Genomic DNA, 21,233 nt, shown 5'->3' with positions numbered 1-21,233 from the left:
TTGAACTAGAACTTGAACAACGAGAACTGGGCAACCAAATTGTTCCCCTACAATTGGCGTCGTTTGTGGGAAAGAACTTAAGTGTTAGTAAGTACAATGGTTAAGCATGGCAGGACTAGGTCCACACCAGGAGAATCCCTACCAAGCTGACCCTCAACAGACAGAACCTATAGAATCTCAGCGGCAAAATAATCCTCCTAACCCAGGAACAAATCCAGGCAACGGAAGGAATCATGAGGGAAGCGTACATACTACCCAGACGAGCCAAAGCCATACCCAAATAGGTAGTCACGTATTCTAATGGAAAAACAACCATCAGGCCATGCAGAGAGAGATAGATGACCTGAAAAGAAAGTTGCGCCGTGCACAGCGAAAGCGTTCTCCCTCCATCAAATGCATCCGCTAATGGGGAGGACGTGAGTTACCGACGGAGGTCGAGAACACCCCCAAGTGAAACCTTTTAATACGAGAAGGAGTTGCACCCTGCGTGAAGATATGAAAGCCCATCCAACAAGGGTTTGGGTAATGACGCTATGAACAAGGCATTAGATCAGATCTCTAAATCATCCTTCATGCACAGGATAGAAGGGGCTAAATTACCTCAACGTTTCAATCAACCTACGTTTACCATCTATAACGACCGAACAGACCTAGTGGAGCACATGAGCCAATTTATCCAGCGGATGGCTATTTATTCCCAGAATGAGGCTCTGATGTGCAAAGTTTTCCCGTCCAGCCTAGGGCCAGTGGCGATGAGATGGTTCAACAGCCTGAAAGCAAATTTCATAGGTTCTTATAAGCAGCTCACTCAGGCTTTTTACTCTTGCTTTATTACAAATAGCAGAGTCCTTCGACCCCTGAGTTCATTATTATCCTTATCTCTGCACGAAGGAGAGACCCTAAAGGCGTATTCAGATAGGTATTGAGAAATGTATAATGAGATGGATGAAAACCATGATGACGTCACAATCAGCATGTTCAAAAGCAGTCTCCCCTCCAAGCATGGCTTAAGGAAATCCCTAACTAGACAAGATTGACAAGTATAAAAAGGTGGAGGAAGATCAGTTACAAGGGAAAGGAAAGGAGAAGATCATTCCCCCCAAAAGGAATGATTATAGGTCGGAACGATACAACCATAACCAGTCGAGAAGAGATTTTTCGAGACAGGCTAGGCAAACCAACATGCAAACAGTTAATGCCGTGTTCAAAGAGCCAGTGCAGCTAATTCTGGAGAAAGTCAAGGACGAACCTTTCTTCAGATGGCCAGGTAAAATGGCTGGCGACCCTTCGAAATGCAACCAGAGCCTGTATTGTCATTATCATCAAGACCACGGGCATATCACTGAAGACTGCAGGAATCTATGGAACCACTTAGACCAGCTGGTCCGAGAAGGAAAATTGCATCATCTTTTACACCCATCTAACAGTCATGCGGGCCAGGCAACGCAGGAGCCTCGGAAAGATTTATCTTTAAGACCTCCCACAGGGATGATACACGTCATCCTTGCCGCCCCAGGAAGAACTGACTCGTTTCCTTTTAGGGTACTATCCGTGGCTCGGCTCCCCGCCGAGGACAAGGAAAAAGAGTTTAAAAGATTTAAAAAGGGAAGCTCTTTGATTCTGGGATTCTCGGATAAGGATAAGAAGGGAACTATTCAACCCCACAACGATGCTCTAGTGGTTACGCTTAGAATTGGAGTTTTGATGTGAAGAGGGTATTAGTGGATTCGGGTAGCACAGTGGAAGTAATGTACCCTGACCTATACAAGGGGCTGAACTTAAGGTCGGAGGATTTGACAGCTTATGACTCTCCCCTTATCAGCTTCGAGGGGAAGACTATCGTACCAAAAGGGCAGATCAGATTACCTATACAGACCGGATCGGAGGTGGTGGAGGTGGATTTTATCGTGGTCGACGCATACTCGCCCTACACAGCAATAGTAGCCAGGCCATGGATCCATGCCCCGGAAGCCGTATCTTCTACGCTCCACCAAAAGGTGAAGTTCCAGTCCGGAGGCCAAGTGAAAGAGATTCGTGGAGATCAGACCATGGCCAAGCAATGTATAGTGGCCGCCATTTCACGTTGGTCCAACACTGAGTCCCTGACTTGTAAAGACTTATAGCAATCAACCACCTCGGCAGTACAAATCAACAAACTGGCTGAGGAGATAAAATGCGAGAGTTTAGAAAGATTTACGGTGGACAATCACCTAGAAAGATTTTTCCAAGTTGGATTGGAGCTACCTCTTCAAGAGAAAAAATAACTGGTTAGGTTTCTGAGGAAAAATGTTGATATATTTACATGGGATGCCTACGATGCCTCGGGGGTTGACCATAGTTTCATTTGCCATTACTTAAATGCTAATCCAACTTCTATTCCGAAGAAGCAGCCACCTCGGCGCCCTTTGAAAGAGCATGCCAATGCCGTTAGGGACGAAGTGATGAAGTTGAAAAAGGCAGGGGCTATCAAAGAGGTTTTTTACCCCGAATAACTGGCAAATACGGTGGTCGTGAGAAAGAAGATGGGGAAGTGGCGAGTCTATGTGGATTTCACAGACTTAAACAAGGCATGCCCAAAGGACCCGTTCCCGTTGCCTCGAATAGACAGGCTGGTAGATGCGACTGTGGGTCACCCCCGAATGAGCTTCCTGGATGCCTTCCAGGGTTATCATCAGATACCTCTGGCACTAGAAGATCAGGCGAAAACGGCATTCATGACACCCGTCAGAAACTACCACTATAAGGTGATGCCTTTCGAATTGAAGAATGTAGGATTAACTTACCAAAGGATGATGACCAGAATGTTTGAACCACAGTTAGGCAAGCTTATTGAAGTATACATAGACGATATGGTAGTAAAAAGTAAGGTGGTGTTCGAGCACGTAAAAGACCTTGAGGTCGTCTTTGGCATTTTAAGGGAACATAAGTTACGCCACAATGCTTCCAAATGTTCATTCAGGATTGGGTCTAGGAAATTCCTGGGATATATGGTAACCCATAGAGGAATAGAGGTAAGCCCGGACCAGATCAAAGCGATTAGGCTCCTCGAAACCCTAAAGAAGTGCAGAAACTCACTGGCATGATCGCGGCGTTGAATCGGTTTATATTGCGATCTGCAGACCGATGCCGACCTTTCTACCTCTTAATAAACAAGTAGAAAGGGTTTGAGTGGTCGGAGGATTGCACTCTAGCCTTCCAGCAACTTAAAGAATACCTGTCGTGACCACCCATCATGTCTAACGAGGTTCTTTTTGCATATATAGCCGTAGCCCTTCATGCTGTAAGCTTGGTACTAATACGGGATAATGATGGAATACGGCGACCAGTGTATTACGTAAGTAAATCATTACATGAGGCTGAACTGCACTACTTACCCTTGGAGAAAGCAATTCTTGTAGTAGTGCATGCCACACAAAAACTTCCCCACTACTTTCAGGCACACACGGTCATTGTTCTAACCTAACTTCCCCTTCGATTGGTGTTCCGAAGCGCCGATTACACAGGAAGAATCGCCATGTGGTGTGCACTTTTGGGGACCTTTGATATTAAATACATGCCTAGGTCCTCTGTCAAGGGTCAAGTCCTCGCGGATCTAGTCGCAGAATTCGTTGAACCCTTTATAGAAACAATAACAGAGAAGGAAGACATGGATGGAAAATTGGTTGGCATAACCTTAGCACGGGAAACCTCACGTTGGAAAGTTTACGTGGACGGTGTGGCCAACCAAAAAGGATCTAGAATTGGGCTAATTCTGATATCACCCGAAGGTATTACCATTGAAAAATCGCTAAGACTCGGGTTCTCGGCCATGAACAATGAAGCCGAGTACGAGGCTTTGCTTCATGGAATGATGATGGTGCAAAAAATGGGCGGAAAGACAATAGAAGTATTCTCGGACTCTAGACTAGTCATAGGTCAAGTGATGGGTGAGTTAGAAGCTAGAGATGCTAGAATGTAAGAGTATCTCAATCGGATCAAACGCCTGCAATCAGATTTTGAATTTTTTAATTTGGCGCATGTTTCTAGAAGTGGGAATACACATGCGGATTTGCTGACCACTCTTGCCATGTCTTCGGCGCAGCATCTGCCACGAACGATCTTCGTTGAGGATTTATGCAAGGCAAGTTTAGTCGAAAGGGATACAGTTTGGATTCATCATATTAGAAGGAATCCCAGCTGGATGGATCCAATATTGAACTTCCCCAAAGACGACACATTACTGAAAGGAAAGCTGGAGGCCAAGAAGGTACGGAGGAATGCTCCTCAGTTTTGGTTGTCAGGGGACCACAAGCTATACAGGCTTTCCTATTCTGAGCCGTACCTACTATGTGTACACCTAGAGGAATCTGAGTCCTTACTTGAGGAGTTGTATGAGGGAATTTGTGGGAGTCACACAGGAGGAAGATCCCTAGCACACAGGGCACTCACCTAAGGGTACTGGTAGCCGAATAAGCAAAGAGAGGCTTAGGAATATGCGAAAAAGTGTGACCAATGCCGGAGATTCACCCCAAACATCCACCAACCGGGGGGAGTCATTAACCCCCTCTCTAGTCCTTGGCCGTTTTCTTAGTGGGGTCTAGATATTGTCGGCCCTTTCCCAAAAGCAGCAAGGAATAAGCGGTACATAATAGTCGGCACCGATTATTTCACCAAATGGGTAGAGGCTGAACATTTGGCCAACATCAGAGATGTGGATGCCAAGAAATTCATTTGGAAAAACATCATTACATGCTTTAGAACTCCTCACACCCTCATCTCGGATAACGGTCTTCAATTTGATAGCAAAAACTTCAGGGAATACTGCTGCGATTTTGGGATCACAAACCGATATTCCACCCCTGCCTACCCCCAAGGAAACGGACAAGCGGAGGCCGTGAACAAAGTCATAGTGAGCGGGACGAAGAAGAGGCCAGATGATGCAAATGGGAGATGGGTGGAAGAATTACCACATGTTTTATGGACCTATCGAACGACGCTGCGACGATCGACGGGAGAAACTCCTTTTTCAATGACTTATGGGGCCAAAGCCGTGCTTCCACTCGAGGCAAGCTTCCCCACATTGAAATCTAGCACCTTTACCCAGAAAACAACGACGAGTTGCTAAGGAAAAATCTAGACTTAGCAAAGGAAAAAAGGGAAAAAGCGATGATCCATATGACTTATTACCACCAAAAGTTAAAGTAGGGGTACGATATTAATGTAGAGCTGCGACCTTTGAGTCCAGGCGACCTCGTGATGAGAAAGATTCTTGGCAGCGCTAAGAACCCTTCTTGGGGCAAGCTAGGACCCAACTAGGAACGACCGTACCACATCACATCTGTGGCTGGAATAGGTGCTTATAATCTAGAAGACTTAGATGAAAAAACTGTACCTCGCCCGTGGAATGTAAATAACCTAAGAAGATATTATTATTAAAGAAAACAGCTCTACCTGTACTTTGTCCCATGATTGTTGCATATCCATTGGTCCACTTCCATCTCCACAAGTTTTAAACAGAACCTAAGGCCTGCATGGATCCTCGGACCACAGACTTAGGGGAAATTAACAACTTAGGGCATCTCTACAAGTTTTAAACAGAACCTAAGTCCTGCATGGATCCTCGGACCATAGACTTAAGGGAAATTAACAACTTATGGCATCTCTACAAGTTTTAAACAGAACCTAAGTCCTACATGGCTCCTCGAACCACGGACTTAGGGAAAATTAACAACTTATGGCATCTCTACAAGTTTTAAACAGAACCTAAGTCCTGCATGGATCCTCGAACCACAGACTTAGGGGAAATTAACAACTAAAGGCAAATATCCAAGTTTTAAATAGAACCTAAGTCCTACATGAATCCTCGGACCACGGACTTACGGGAAATTAACAACATTTGGCATCTCTACAAGTTTTAAATAGAACCTAAGTCCTGCATGGATCCTCAAACCATGGACTTAGGGGAAATTAACAACTTTGACATCTCTACAAGTTTTAAACAGAACCTAAGTCCTGCATGGATCCCCGGACCATGGACTTAGGGGAAAGGAAAAACTTAGGGAATCTATCCAAGTTTTAAACAGAATCTAAGTGGATCCTCGGACCACAGACTTAGGGAAAATTAATAATTTAAGCCACCTATCGAAGTTTTAAACAGAACCTAAGTGGCTTCTCGGGCCGCAGACTACAGGGAAAATTAACAGCTCCGAACTCTTGTGCAATTTTAAGGTATGTTCGTAGTCTTGTATAATAAAATACATGGGGCAATCCCCGTTTTAAAAAAAAAAAAAATACAATAATAAACACTATAGAAGTCCTGCATGGCTCCTCGGACCATCGACTTAGGAGAAATTAACAGCTTATGGTATCTCTACAAGTTTTAAACAGAACCTAAGTCCTGCATGGATCCTCGGACCACGGACTTAGGGGAAATTAATAACTTAGGGCATCTATCCAAGTTTTAAATAGAACCTAAGTGGATCCTTGGACCACAGATTTAGGGAAAATTAATAATTTAAGGCATCTATCCAAGTTTTAAACAGAACCTAAGTGGCTTCTCGGGTCGCAGACTACAGGGAAAATTAACAGTTCTGAAATCTTGTGCAATTTTAAGGTATGTTCATAGTCTTGTATAACAGCATCTATTGTTCTAAATTCACCATACGATCATGCCCCTTTCTCGTTTGTTTACATCGGTAGGATTGTTGCAAACATTAACTAAAGAAACAATAGCATTAACTTAGAGCAAAATAGCGGAATTCTATTAACATCAGTAAAAAAAAAAAAAAAAATGAAAGAAAAGAAAGAAAGATTAGAGGAAAGAGCATTCCTATATAGATAAGTGGGAAATATAACAGAAGTCTTAACAAAGAAGTAAAATACATGGGATCCCCGTTTAAAAAAACCAAAAAAGAAGAGAAAAATAACAGTAATAAAAATATAGAATCTTGCATGGCTCCCGGACCATACGACTTAGGAAGAAATTAACAGCTTATGGTATCTCTACAAGTTTTAAACAAAACCTAAATCCTGCATGGATCCTCAGACCATGGACTTAGGGGAAATTAACAACTTATGGCATCTCTACAAGTTTTAAACAGAACCTAAGTCCTGCATGGATCCTCGGACCACGGACTTAGGGGAAATTAATAACGTAGGGCATCTATCCAAGTTTTAAACAGAACCTAAGTAGATCCTTGGACCACAGATTTAGGGAAAATTAATAATTTAAGCCACCTATCGAAGTTTTAAACAGAACCTAAGTGGCTTCTCGGGCCGCAGACTACAGGGAAAATTAACAGCTCCGAACTCTTGTGCAATTTTAAGGTATGTTCGTAGTCTTGTATAACAAAATACATGGGGCAATCCCCGTTTTAAAAAAAAAAAAAATACAATAATAAACACTATAGAAGTCCTGCATGGCTCCTCGGACCATCGACTTAGGAGAAATTAACAGCTTATGGTATCTCTACAAGTTTTAAACAGAACCTAAGTCCTGCATGGATCCTCGGACCACGGACTTAGGGGAAATTAATAACTTAGGGCATCTATCCAAGTTTTAAATAGAACCTAAGTGGATCCTTGGACCACAGATTTAGGGAAAATTAATAATTTAAGGCATCTATCCAAGTTTTAAACAGAACCTAAGTGGCTTCTCGGGTCGCAGACTACAGGGAAAATTAACAGTTCTGAAATCTTGTGCAATTTTAAGGTATGTTCATAGTCTTGTATAACAGCATCTATTGTTCTAAATTCACCATACGATCATGCCCCTTTCTCGTTTGTTTACATCGGTAGGATTGTTGCAAACATTAACTAAAGAAACAATAGCATTAACTTAGAGCAAAATAGCGGAATTCTATTAACATCAGTAAAAAAAAAAAAAAAAAAAAAAAATGAAAAGAAAAGAAAGAAAGATAGAGGAAAGAGCATTCTATATAGATAAGTGGGAAATAATACAAAGTCTTTAACAAAGAGTAAAATACATGGGGCAATCCTCGTTTAAAAAAAAAAAAAGAAAGAAAGAAAAATACAGTAATAAAAACTATAGAAGTCTTGCATGGCTCCCCGGACCATCGACTTAGGAGAAATTAACAGCTTATGGTATCTCTACAAGTTTTAAACAAAACCTAAATCCTGCATGGATCCTCAGACCATGGACTTAGGGGAAATTAACAACTTATGGCATCTCTACAAGTTTTAAACAGAACCTAAGTCCTGCATGGATCCTCGGACCACGGACTTAGGGGAAATTAATAACGTAGGGCATCTATCCAAGTTTTAAACAGAACCTAAGTAGATCCTTGGACCACAGATTTAGGGAAAATTAATAATTTAAGCCATCTATCCAAGTTTTAAACAGAACCCAAGTGGCTTCTCGGGTCGCAGACTACAAGGAAAATTAACAGTTCTGAACACTTGTGCAATTTTAAGGTATGTTCATAGTCTTGTATAATAGCATCTATTGTTCTAAATTCACCATAGGATCGTGCCCCTTTCTCGTTTGTTTACATCGGTAGGATTGCTGCAAACATTAACTAAAGAAACAATAGCAATAACATAGAGCAAAATAGCGGAATTCTATTAACATCAGGAAAAAAATAAAAAATAAAAAAAATAAAAAAGAAGAAGAAAGATAGAGGAAAGAGCATTCTATATAGATAAGTGGGAAATATTACAAAGTCTTTTCCAAAGAGTAAAATACATGGGGCAATCCCCGTTTTAAAAAAAAAAAAAAATACAGTAATAAAAACTATAGAAGTCCTGCATGGCTCCTCGGACCATCGACTTAAGGGAAATTAACAGCTTATGGTATCTCTACAAGTTTTAAATAGAACCTAAGTCCTGCATGGATCCTCAGACCATGGACTTAGGGGAAATTAACAACTTATAGCATCTCTACAAGTTTTAAATAGAACCTAACTCCTGCATGGATCCTCGAACCACGGACTTAGGGGAAATTAATAACTTAGGGCATCTATCCAAGTTTTAAACAGAACCAAAGTGGATCCTTGGACCATAGATTTAGGGAAAATTAATAATTTAAGGCATCTATCCAAGTTTTAAACAGAACCTAAGTGGTTTCTCGGGTCGTAGACTACAGGGAAAATTAACAGTTCTGAACTCTTGTGCAATTTTAAGGTATGTTCATAGTCTTGTATAATAGCATCTATTGTTCTAAATTCACCATACGATCATGCCCCTTTCTCGTTTGTTTACATCGGTAGGATTGTTGCAAATATTAACTAAAGAAACAATAGCATTAACTTAGAGCAAAATAGCAAAATTCTATCAACATCAGTTAAAAAAAAAAAAAAAAAAAAAAAAAAAAAAAAGATATGGGAAAGAGCATTCTATATAGATAAGTGGGAAATAATTCAAAGTCTTTTCCAATGAGTAAAATACATGGGGCAATCCCCGTTTAAAAAAAAAAAAAATAGAAAAATACAGTAATAAAAACTGTAGAAGTCCTGCATGGCTCCTCGGACCATCGACTTAGGGGAAATTAACGACTTATGGTATCTCTACAAGTTTTAAATAGAACCTAAGTCCTGCATGGATCCTCAGACCATGGACTTAGGGGAAATTAACAACTTATGGCATCTCTACAAGTTTTAAACAGAACCTAAGTCTTGCATAAATCCTCGGACCACGGACTTAGGGGAAATTAAAAACTTAGGGCATCTATCCAAGTTTTAAACAGAATCTAAGTGGATCCTCGGACCATAGAGTTAGGGAAAATTAATAATTTAAGGCACCTATCGAAGTTTTAAACAGAACCTAAGTGGCTTCTCGGGCCGCAGACTACAGGGAAAATTAACAGCTCCGAACTCTTGTGCAATTTTAAGGTATGTTCGTAGTCTTGTATAATAGCATCTATTGTTCTAAATTCACCATACGATCAGGCCTCTTTCTCATTTGTTTACATAGGTAGGATTGTTGCAAACATTAACTAAAGAAACAATAGCATTAACTTAGAGCAAAATAGCGGAATTCTATCAACATCAGTAAAAAAAAAAAAAGATAGAGGAAAGAGCATTCTATATAGATAAGTGGGAAATAATTCAAAGTCTTTTGCAAAGAGTAAAATACATGGGGCAATCCCCGTTTTAAAAAAAAAAGAAAAGAAAAATACATTAATAAAAACTATAGAAGTCCTGCATGGCTCCACGGACCATCGACTTAGAAGAAATTAGCAGCTTATGGTGTCTCTACAAGTTTTAAACAAAACCTAAGTCCTGCATGGATCCTCAGACCATGGACTTAGGGGAAATTAACAACTTATGGCATCTCTACAAGTTTTAAACTGAACCTAAGTCCTGCATGGATCCTCGGACCACGGACTTAAGGGAAATTAATAACTTAGGGCATCTATCCAAGCTTTAAACAGAACCTAAGTGGATCCTTGGACCACAGATTTAGGGAAAATAAATAATTTAAGGCATCTATCCAAGTTTTAAACAGAACCTAAGTGGCTTCTCGGGTCGAAGACTACAGGGAAAATTAACAGTTCCGAACTCTTGTGCAATTTTAAGGTATGTTTGTAGTCTTGTATAAAAGCATCTATTGTTCTAAATTCACCATACGAGCATGCCCCTTTCTAGTTTGTTTACATCGGTAGGATTGTTGCAAACATTAACTAAAGAAACAATAGCATTAACATAGAGCAAACCAGCGGAATTCTATGAACATCAGCAAAAAAAAAAAGAAAAAAAAAAGAAAGATAGAGGAAAGAGCATTCTATATAGATAAGTGGGAAATAATTCAAAGTCTTTTGCAAAGAGTCAAATACATGGGGCAATCCCCGTTTAAAAAAAAAAAAAAAAGAAAGAAAAATACAGTAATAAAAACTATAGAAGTCCTGCATGGCTCCTCGGACCATCGACTTAGAAGAAATGAACAGCTTATGGTGTCTCTACAAGTTTTAAACAAAACCTAAGTCCTGCATGGATCCTCAGACCATGGACTTAGGGGAAATTAACAACTTATGGCATCTCTACAAGTTTTAAACAGAACCTAAGTCGTGCATGGATCCTCGGACTACGGACTTAAGGGAAATTAATAAGTTAGGGCATCTATCCAAGCTTTAAACAGAACCTCAGTGGATCCTTGGACCACAGATTTAGGGAAAATTAATAATTTAAGGCATCTATCCAAGTTTTAAACAGAACCTAAGTGGCTTCTCGGGTCGCAGACTATAGGGAAAATTAACAGCTCCGAACTCATGTGCAATTTTAAGGTATGTTTGTAGTCTTGTATAATAGCATCTATTGTTCTAAATTCACCAAACGATCATACCCCTTTCTCGTTTGTTTACATCGGTAGGATTGTTGGAAACATTAACTAAAGAGACAATAGCATTAACATAGAGCAAAATAGCGGAATTCTATGAACATCAGTATAAAAAAAAAAAAAAAAAATAGAGGAAAGAGCATTCTATATAGATAAGTGGGAAATAATACAAAGTATTTTCCAAAGAGTAAAATACATGGGGCAATCCCCGTTAAAAAAAAGAAAAAAAAAGAAAAAATACAGTAATAAAAACTATAGAAGTCCTGCATGGCTTCTCGGACCATCGACTTAGGGGAAATTAACAGCTTATGATATCTCTACAAGTTTTAAATAGAACCTCAGTCCTGCATGGATCCTCAGACCGTGGACTTAGGGGAAATTAACAACTTATGGCATCTCTGCAAGTTTTAAATAGGACCTAAGTCCTGCATGGATCCTCGGACCACGGACTTAGGGGAAATTAATAACTTAGGGCATCTATCCAAGTTTTAAACAGAACCTAAGTGGATCCTTGGACCACAGATTTAGGGAAAATTAATAATTTAAGGCATCTATCCAAGTTTTAAACAGAACCTAAGTGGCTTCTCGGGTCGTAGACTACAGGGAAAATTAACAGTTCTGAACTCTTGTGCAATTTTAAGGTATGTTCGTAGCCTTGTATAATAGCATCTATTGTTCTAAATTCACCATACGATCATGCCCCTTTCTCGTTTGTTTACCTCGGTAGGATTGTTGCAAATATTAACTAAAGAAACAATAGCATTAACTTAGAGCAAAATAGTGAAATTCTATCAACATCAGTTAAAAAAAAAAAAAAAAGATATAGGAAAGAGCATTCTATATAGATAAGTGGGAAATAATTCAAAGTCTTTTCCAATGAGTAAAATACATGGGGCAATCCCCGTTTAAAAAAAAAAAAAAAAAGAAAGAAAAATACAGTAATAAAAACTATAGAAGTCCTGCATGGCTCCTCGGACCATCGACTTAAGGGAAATTAACAACTTATGGTATCTCTACAAGTTTTAAATAGAACCTAAGTCCTGTATGGATCCTCAGACCATGGACTTAGGGGAAATTAACAACTTATGGCATCTCTACAAGTTTTAAACAGAACCTAAGTCCTGCATGAATCCTCGGACCACAGACTTAGGGGAAATTAAAAACTTAGGGCATCCATCCAAGTTTTAAACAGAATCTAAGTGGATTCTCGGACCACAGACTTAGGGAAAATTAACAATTTAAGGCATCTATCGAAGTTTTAAACAGAACCTAAGTGGCTTCTCGGGCCGCAGACTACAGGGAAAATTAACAGCTCCGAACTCTTGTGCAATTTTAAGGTATGTTCGTAGCCTTGTATAATAGCATCTATTGTTCTAAATTCACCATACGATCATGCCTCTTTCTCATTTGTTTACATAGGTAGGATTGTTGCAAACATTAACTAGAGAAACAATAGCATTAACTTAGAGCAAAATAGCGGAATTCTATCAACATCAGTAAAAAAAAAAAAAAAAAAAGATTGAGGAAAGAGCATTCTTTATAGATATAGTGGGAAAATAATTCAAAGTCTTTGCAAAGAGTAAAATACATGGGGCAATACCGCTTAAAAAAAAAAAAAAGAAAAAAAAAAAGAAAGAAAAATACAGTAATAAAAACTGTAGAAGTCCTGCATGGCTACTCGGACCATCGACTTAGAAGAAATTAACAGTTTATGGTGTCTCTACAAGTTTTAAACAAAACTTAAGTCCTGCATGGATCCTCAGACCATGGACTTAGGGGAAATTAACAACTTATGGCATCTTTATAAGTTTTAAACAGAACCTAAGTCCTGCATGGATCCTCGGACCACGGACTTAAGGGAAATTAAAAACTTAGGGCATCTATCCAAGCTTTAAACAGAACCTAAGTGGATCCTTAGACCACAGATTTAGGGAAAATTAATAATTGAGGCATCTATCCAAGTTTTAAACAGAACCTAAGTGGCTTCTCGGGTCGCAGACTACAGGGAAAATTAAAAGCTCCGAACTCTTGTGCAATTTTAAGGTATGTTTGTAGTCTTGTATAATGGCATCTATTGTTCTAAATTCACCATACGATCATGCCCCTTTCTCGTTTGTTTACATCGGTAGGATTGAAGAAAACATTAACTAAAGAAACAATAGCATTAACATAGAGAAAATAGCGGAATTCTATGAACATCAGTAAAAAAAAAAAAAAAAAAAAAGGAGTAGAAAGATAGAGCAAAGAGCATTTTATATAGATAAGTGGGAAATAATACAAAGTCTTTTCCAAAGAGTAAAATACATGGGGCAATCCCCGTTAAAAAAAAAAAAAAAAATACAGTAATAAAAACTATAGAAGTCCTACATGGCTCCTCAGACCATCGACTTAGGGGAAATTAACAGCTTATGGTATCTCTACAAGTTTTAAATAGAACCTAAGTCCTGCATGGATCCTCACACCGTGGACGTAGGGGAAATTAACAACTTATGGCATCTCTGCAAGTTTTAAACAGGACCAAAGTCCTGCATGGATCCTCGGACCACGGACTTAGGGGAAATTAATAACTTAGGGCATCTATCCAAGTTTTAAACAGAACCTAAGTGGATCCTTGGACCACAGATTTAGGGAAACTTAAAAATTTAAGGCATCTGTCCAAGTTTTAAACAGAACCTAAGTGGCTTCTCGGGTCGTAGACTACAGGGAAAATTAACAGTTCTGAACTCTTGTGCAATTTTAAGGTTTGTTCATAGTCTTGTATAATAGCATCTATTGTTCTAAATTCACCATACGATCATGCCTTTTTCTCGTTTGTTTACATCGGTAGGATTTTTGCAAATATTAACTAAAGAAACAATAGCATTAACTTAGAGCAAAATAGCGAAATTCTATTATATAGATAAGTGGGAAATAATTCAAAGTCTTTTCCAATGAGTAAAATACATGGGGCAATCCCCGTTTTAAAAAAAAAAAAAAAAAAAAAAAAAAAACAGTAATAAAAACTATAGAAGTCTTGCATGGCTCCTCGAACCATCGACTTAGGGGAAATTAACAGCTTATAGTATCTCTACAAATTTTAAATAGAACCTAAGTCCTGCATGGATCTTCAGATCATGGACTTAGGGGAAATTAACAACTTATGACATCTCTACAAATTTTAAACAGAACCTAAGTCCTGCATGAATCATAGGACCATGGACTTAGGGGAAATTAAAAACTTAGAGCATCTATCCAAGTTTTAAACAGAATCTAAGTGGATCCTCGGACCACAGACTTAGGAAAAATTAATAATTTAAGGCATCTATCGAAGTTTTAAACAGAACCTAAGTGGCTTCTTGGGCCGCAGACTATAGGGAATATTAACAGCTCCGAACTCTTGTGCAATTTTAAGGTATGTTCGTAGTCTTGTATAATACCATCTATTGTTCTGAATTCACCATACGATCATGCCTCTTTCTCATTTGTTTACATAGGTAGGATTGTTGCAAACATTAACTAAAGAAACAATAGCATTAACTTAGAGCAAAATAGCGGAATTCTATCAACATCAGTAAAAATAGAAAAAAAAAAAAAAAAGAAAAAGATAGAGGAAAGAGCATTCTATATAGATAAGTGGGAAATAATTCAAAGTCTTTTCCAAAGAGTAAAATACATGGCGCAATCCCCGTTTAAAAAAAAAAAAAAAAATACAGTAATAAAAACTATAGAAGTCCTGCATGGCTCCTCGGACCATCGACTTAGAAGAAATTAACAGCTTATGGTATCTCTACAAGTTTTAAACAAAACCTAAGTCCTGCATGCATCCTCAGACCATGGACTTAGGGGAAATTAACAACTTATGGCATATCTACAAGTTTTAAACAGAACCTAAGTCCTGCATGGATCCTCGGACCACGGACTTAGGGGAAATTAATAACTTAGGGCATCTATCGAAGTTTTAAACAGAACCTAAGTGGCTTCTCGGGCCGCAGACTATAGGGAAAATTAACAGCTTCGAACTCTTGTGCAATTTTAAGGTATGTTCGTAGTCTTGTATAATACCATCTATTGTTCTAAATTCACCATACGATCATGCCTCTTTCTCATTTGTTTACATAGGTAGGATTGTTGCAAACATTAACTAAAGAAACAATAGCATTAACTTAGAGCAAAATAGCAGAATTCTATCAACATCAGTAAAAAAAAAAAAAAAAAAAAAGATAGAGGAAAGAGCATTCTATATAGATAAGTGGGAAATAATTCAAAGTCTTTTCCAAAGAGTAAAATACATGGGGCAATCCCCGTCTAAAAAAATAGAAAAAAAAAAAAAATACAGTAATAAAAACTATAGAAGTCCGGCATGGCTCCTCGGACCATCGACTTAGAAGAAATTAACAGCTTATGGTATCTCTACAAGTTTTAAACAAAACCTAAGTCCTGCATGGATCCTCAGACCATGGACTTAGGGGAAATTAACAACTTATGGCATATCTACAAGTTTTAAACAGAACCTAAGTCCTGCATGGATCCTCGGACCACGGACTTAGGGGAAATTAATAACTTAGGGCATCTATCTAAGTTTTAAACAGAACCTAAGTGGATCCCTGGACCACAGATTTAGGGAAAATTAATAATTTAAGGCATCTATCCAAGTTTTAAACAGAACCTAAGTGGCTTCTCGGGTCGCACACTACAGGGAAAATTAACAGCTCCGAACTCTTGTCCAATTTTAAGGTTTGTTCGTAGTCTTGTATAATAGCATCTATTGTTCTAAATTCACCATACGATCATGCCCCTTTCTCGTTTGTTTACATCGGTAGGATTGTTGCAAACATTAACTAAAGAAACAATAGCATTAACATAGAGCAAAATAGCGGAATTCTATGAACATCAGTAAAAAAAAAAAAAAAAAAGAAAAGAAAAAAAAAGAGGCAAGAGCATTCCATAGATATAAGTGGGAAATAATACAAAGTCTTTTCCAAAGAGTAAAATACATGGGGCAATCCCCGTTAAATAAAAAAAAAAAAAATACAGTAATAAAAACTATAGAAGTCCTGCATGGCTCCTCAGACCATCGACGTAGGGGAAATTAACAGCTTATGGTATCTCTACAAGTTTTAAATAGAACCTAAGTCCTCCATGGATCCTCAGACCATGGACTTAGGGGTAATTAACAACTTATGGCATCTCTACAAGTTTTAAACAGGACCTAAGTCCTGCATGGATCCTCGGACCACGGACTTAGGGGAAATTAATAACTTAGGGCATCTATCCAAGTTTTAAACAGAACCTAAGTGGATCCTTGGACCACAGATTTAGGAAAAATTAATAATTTAAGGCATCTATCCAAGTTTTAAACAGAACCTAAGTGGCTTCTCGGGTCGTTGACTACAGGGAAAATTAATTGTTCTGAACTCTTGTGCAATTTTAAGGTATGTTCATAGTCTTGTATAATAGCATCTATTGTTCTAAATTCACCATACGATCATGCCCCTTTCTCGTTTGTTTACATCAGTAGGATTGTTGCAAATATTAACTAAAGAAACAATAGCATTAACTTAGAGCGAAATAGCGAAATTCTATCAACATTAGTAAAAAAAAAAAAAAAAATGATAGAGGAAAGAGCTTTCTATATAGATAAGTGGGAAATAATTCAAAGCCTTTTCCAATGAGTAAAATACATGGGGCAATCCCCGTTTAAAAAAAAAAAAAAAATACAGTAATAAAAATTATAGAAGTCCTGCATGGCTCCTCGGATCATCGACTTAGGGGAAATTAACAGCTTATGGTATCTCTACAAGTTTTAAATAGAACCTAAGTCCTGCATGGATCTTCAGACCATGACTTAGGGGAAATTAACAACTTATGGCATCTCTACAAGTTTTAAACAGAACCTAAGTGGATCCTTGGACCACAGATTTAGGGAAAATTAATAATTTAGGGCATCTATCCAAGTTTTAAACAGAACCTAAGTGGCTTCTCGAGTCACAGACTACAGGGAAAATTAACAGCTCCGAACTCTTATGCAATTTTAAGGTATGTTCGTAGTCTTGTATAATAGCATCTATTGTTCTAAATTCACCACACGATCATGCCCCTTTCTCGTTTGTTTACATCGGTAGGATTGTTGCAAATATTAACTTAAGAAACAATAGCATTAACATAGAGGAAAATAGCGGAATTCTATGAACATCAGTAAAAAAAAAAAAAAAAAAAAAAAAAAAAAAAAAAAAAAAAAAAAAAAAAGATAGAGGAAAGAGCATTCTATATAGATAAGTGGGAAATAATACAAAGTCTTTTCCAAAGAGTAAAATACATGGGGCAATCCCTGTTAAATAAAAAAAAAAAATATACAGTAATAAAAACTATAGAAGTCCTGCATGGCTCCTCGGACCGTCGACTTAGGGGAAATTAACAGCTTATGATATCTCTACAAGTTTTAAATAGAACCTAAGTCCTCCATGGATCCTCAGACCATGGACTTAGGGGAAATTAACAACTTATGGCATCTCTACAAGTTTTAAACAGGACCTAAGTCCTGCATGGATCCTCTGACCACGGACTTAGGGGAAATTAATAACTTAGGGCATCTATCCAAAGTTTTAAACAAAACCTAAGTGGATCCTTGGACCACAGATTTAGGGAAAATTAATAATTTAAGGCATCTATCCAAGTTTTAAACAGAACCTAAGTGGCTTCTCGGGCCTTGACTACAGGGAAAATTAACTGTTCTGAACTCTTGTGCAATTTTAAGGTATGTTCATAGTCTTGTATAATAGCATTTATTGTTCTAAATTCAACATACGATCATGCCCCTTTCTCGTTTGTTTACATCGGTAGGATTGTTGCAAATATTAACTAAAGAAAGAATAGCATTAACTTAGAGCGAAATAGCAAAATTCTATCAACAGTAGTAAAAAAAAAAAAGAAAAAAAGATAGAGGAAAGAGCATTCTATATAGATAAATGGGAAATAATTCAAAGCCTTTTCTAATGAGTAAAATACATGGGGCAATCCCCGTTTAAAAAAAAAAAAAAAAAAAGAAAGAAAAATACAGTAATAAAAATTATAGAAGTCCTGCATGGCTCCTCGGATCATCGACTTAGGGGAAATTAACAGCTTATGGTATCTCTACAAGTTTTAAATAGAACCTAAGTCCTGCATGGATCTTCAGACCATGGACTTAGGGGAAATTAACAACTTATGGCATCTCTACAAATTTGAAACAGAACCTAAGTTCTGCATGAATTCTTGGACCACGGACTTAGGGGAAATTAAAAACTTAGGGCATCTATCCAGGTTTTAAACAGACTCTAAGTGGATCCTCGGACCACAGACTTAGGAAAAATTAATAATTTAAGGCATCTATCGAAGTTTTAAACAGAACCTAAGTGGATTCTCGGGCCGCAGACTACAGGGAAAATTAACAGCTCCGAACTCTTGTGCAATTTTAAGGTATGTTCGTAGTCTTGTATAATACCATCTATTGTTCTAAATTCACCATACGATCATGCCTCTTTCTCATTTGTTTACGGAGGTAGGATTGTTGCAAACATTAACTAAAGAAACAATAGCATTAACTTGGAGCAAAATAGCGGAATTCTATCAACAGTAGTAAAAAAAAAAAAAAAAAAAAAAAAAGATAGAGGAAAGAGCATTCTATATAGATAAGTGGGAAATAATTCAAAGTCTTTTCCAAAGAGTAAAATACATGGGGCAATCCCCGTTTAAAAAAAAAAAAAAAAAGTATGAAAAATACAGTAATAAAAACTATAGAAGTCCTGCATGGCTCCTCGGACCATCGACTTAGAAGAAATTAACAGCTTATGGTATCTCTACAAGTTTTAAACAAAACCTAAGTCCTGCATGAATCCTCAGACCATGAGCTTAGGGGAAATTAACAACTTATGGCATCTCTACAAGTTTTAAACAGAACCTATGTCCTGCATGGATCCTCGGACCACGGACTTAGGGGAAATTAATTACTTAGGGCATCTATCCAAGTTTTAAACAGAACCTAAGTGGATCCTTGGACCACAGATTTAGGGAAAATTAATAATTTAAGGCATCTATCCAAGTTTTAAACAGAACTTAAGTGGCTTCTCGGGTCGCAAACTACTGGGAAAATTAACAGTTCTGAACTCTTGTGCAATTTTAAGGTATGTTCATAGTCTTGTGTAATAGCATCTATTGTTCTAAATTCACCATACGATCATGCCCCTTTCTCGTGTGTTTACATCGGTAGGATTGTTGCAAACATTAACTAAAGAAACAATAGCATTAACTTAGAGCAAAATAGCGAAATTCTATTAACATCAGTAAATAAAAAATAAAAAATAAAAAAAATAAAAAAAAAAAAAAGAAAGAAAGAAAGAAAGATAGAGGAAAGAGCATTCTATATAGATAAGTGGGAAGTAATACAAAGTATTTTCCAAAGAGTAAAATACATGGGGCAATCCCCGTTTAAAAAAAAAAAAAAAAAAAAAATACAGTAATAAAAACTATAGAAGTCCTGCATGGCTCCTCGGACCATCGACTTAGGGGAAATTAATAGCTTATGTTATCTCTACAAGTTTTAAATAGAACCTAAGTCCTGCATTGTGAGAGACCGCGCCCCCGGCCCGTTTTTATGATGTGTTAGGCCAAACCCACGTGAATGGGTGGAGTCATGTTATTGCCTCTCAAAATGGAGGTTCGACTAGTTATATTTTTCTCTTTAGATTAAGGGTTTTACAATGGAGTCGCCACTTATTTAATTATTGGAAAAATAAGAAAACCTTGAATGAAAATTCCTCATTTTATTAATTTGAAATTGAATTTACATTGATCATAGGAAAATTACATGACTTGGGTCCTAGATTCAATTTAAGATAAAGTACATTGGTTTGTTTCCTAGTTACAATCTAAAAATCAAAAATTACATGGATAAGTATTTGATCTACTATCCCTTGATCTAAACTCGGAGGCTATGTTACAAGGTGGGAAGGTGTTAGGCACCCACCTTGCCCGGTGAAACCGGTCTTCTAGACTATGGTGGCCAACATTCATATCACATCATCCAATATGTCAATCAATTTGTATGTTGAATTTAATGTGTGTGCATGTGATAAACCCTAATTAAATTTATTAAGCATGAAGTTTGGATTAAAAAATGAACTCTAGTGAATGTATGTGGATAGTGATAAACCTAGATTCAAAGATTTGAAAGAATTACTAAACAAACATGTTTTCCATATTTTTGATGTGGATTTAAGATTAAATCTAGTGATATGCATGAACATGTGATGAACAACTAAGAACATGTGAAAAACACATAAGAACATTCAAACATATTCAAGAGAATTATCATGCTTTAATCTTAAATTCTCATCATGACAATATAAGCAAACAGTTAGGGAAGGGGATTATACCTTCATGCAAGATCCATGTAATGGAGGTGGGGATTCTTGATGGAGGTTCTAAGGGTGGAGGAAAAGAAGAGCTAGGAGAGGGAGAGTGAGTCTCACTCAATACCTTGAGTCTCAGGAAGACCAAGATATGACAAGACTACTCAACTTCATTAGAACTCAAGAGAAGAGAAGAGGGGGGGATTTTTTTTTTTTTTGGAATGAAGGAGAGGAGGGTTTATATAGTAGTGGTGGAGGAAATATGAATGGAAGGCCATTTAATGAGAGTTGACAAGGAATCATGAACCTAGACCTCATTTTAGCCTTTGGGAAAATTTGGTGCATTAAATGGAAAGATTGGTGGGAGTGAGGAGCAAGCCAAAATTCGGTTTTCCCGTTGCTGCTATCACAGCCTATAGAGCCAACTTTGAAAAATCATATCTGCCTCAATTCTGATCGGAATTGTCTCATTCTTGTGCTAAAATTGAAGCCCCGGATGTCTAGTTTCTGGGAAAAATAACCTCATTCACAGATTCAAAATATTGTGAGAGATATCAATGAAATGGTAAGCAGAGGTCATTTGTTAGAAAATGGTTT

General features: G+C 37.8%; 2 protein-coding genes across 2 annotated transcripts; both read left to right on the top strand.

The window, feature by feature from the left end:
* The first annotated feature begins 1,182 nt into the window (after positions 1 to 1,182).
* Positions 1,183 to 1,710, top strand: LOC115955476. Its single transcript, XM_031073599.1, has one exon. It carries the CDS (start codon positions 1,183 to 1,185, stop codon positions 1,708 to 1,710), a length of 528 nt encoding a protein of 175 aa, XP_030929459.1.
* Positions 1,711 to 3,514: 1,804 nt separating this feature from the next.
* LOC115955475 lies at positions 3,515 to 5,104 on the top strand. The gene is made up of 3 exons (XM_031073598.1): positions 3,515 to 3,954; positions 4,027 to 4,420; positions 4,571 to 5,104. Exons 1-3 carry the CDS (start codon positions 3,515 to 3,517, stop codon positions 5,102 to 5,104), a joined length of 1,368 nt encoding a protein of 455 aa, XP_030929458.1.
* Positions 5,105 to 21,233: the final 16,129 nt, after the last annotated feature.

Source organism: Quercus lobata, chromosome 8, assembly GCF_001633185.2.
Source record: "Quercus lobata isolate SW786 chromosome 8, ValleyOak3.0 Primary Assembly, whole genome shotgun sequence".
Taxonomy (NCBI): Eukaryota; Viridiplantae; Streptophyta; class Magnoliopsida; order Fagales; family Fagaceae; genus Quercus; species Quercus lobata.
Note: the sequence above shows the minus strand (reverse complement) of the source record. Positions and strands in the feature narration are given on the sequence as shown.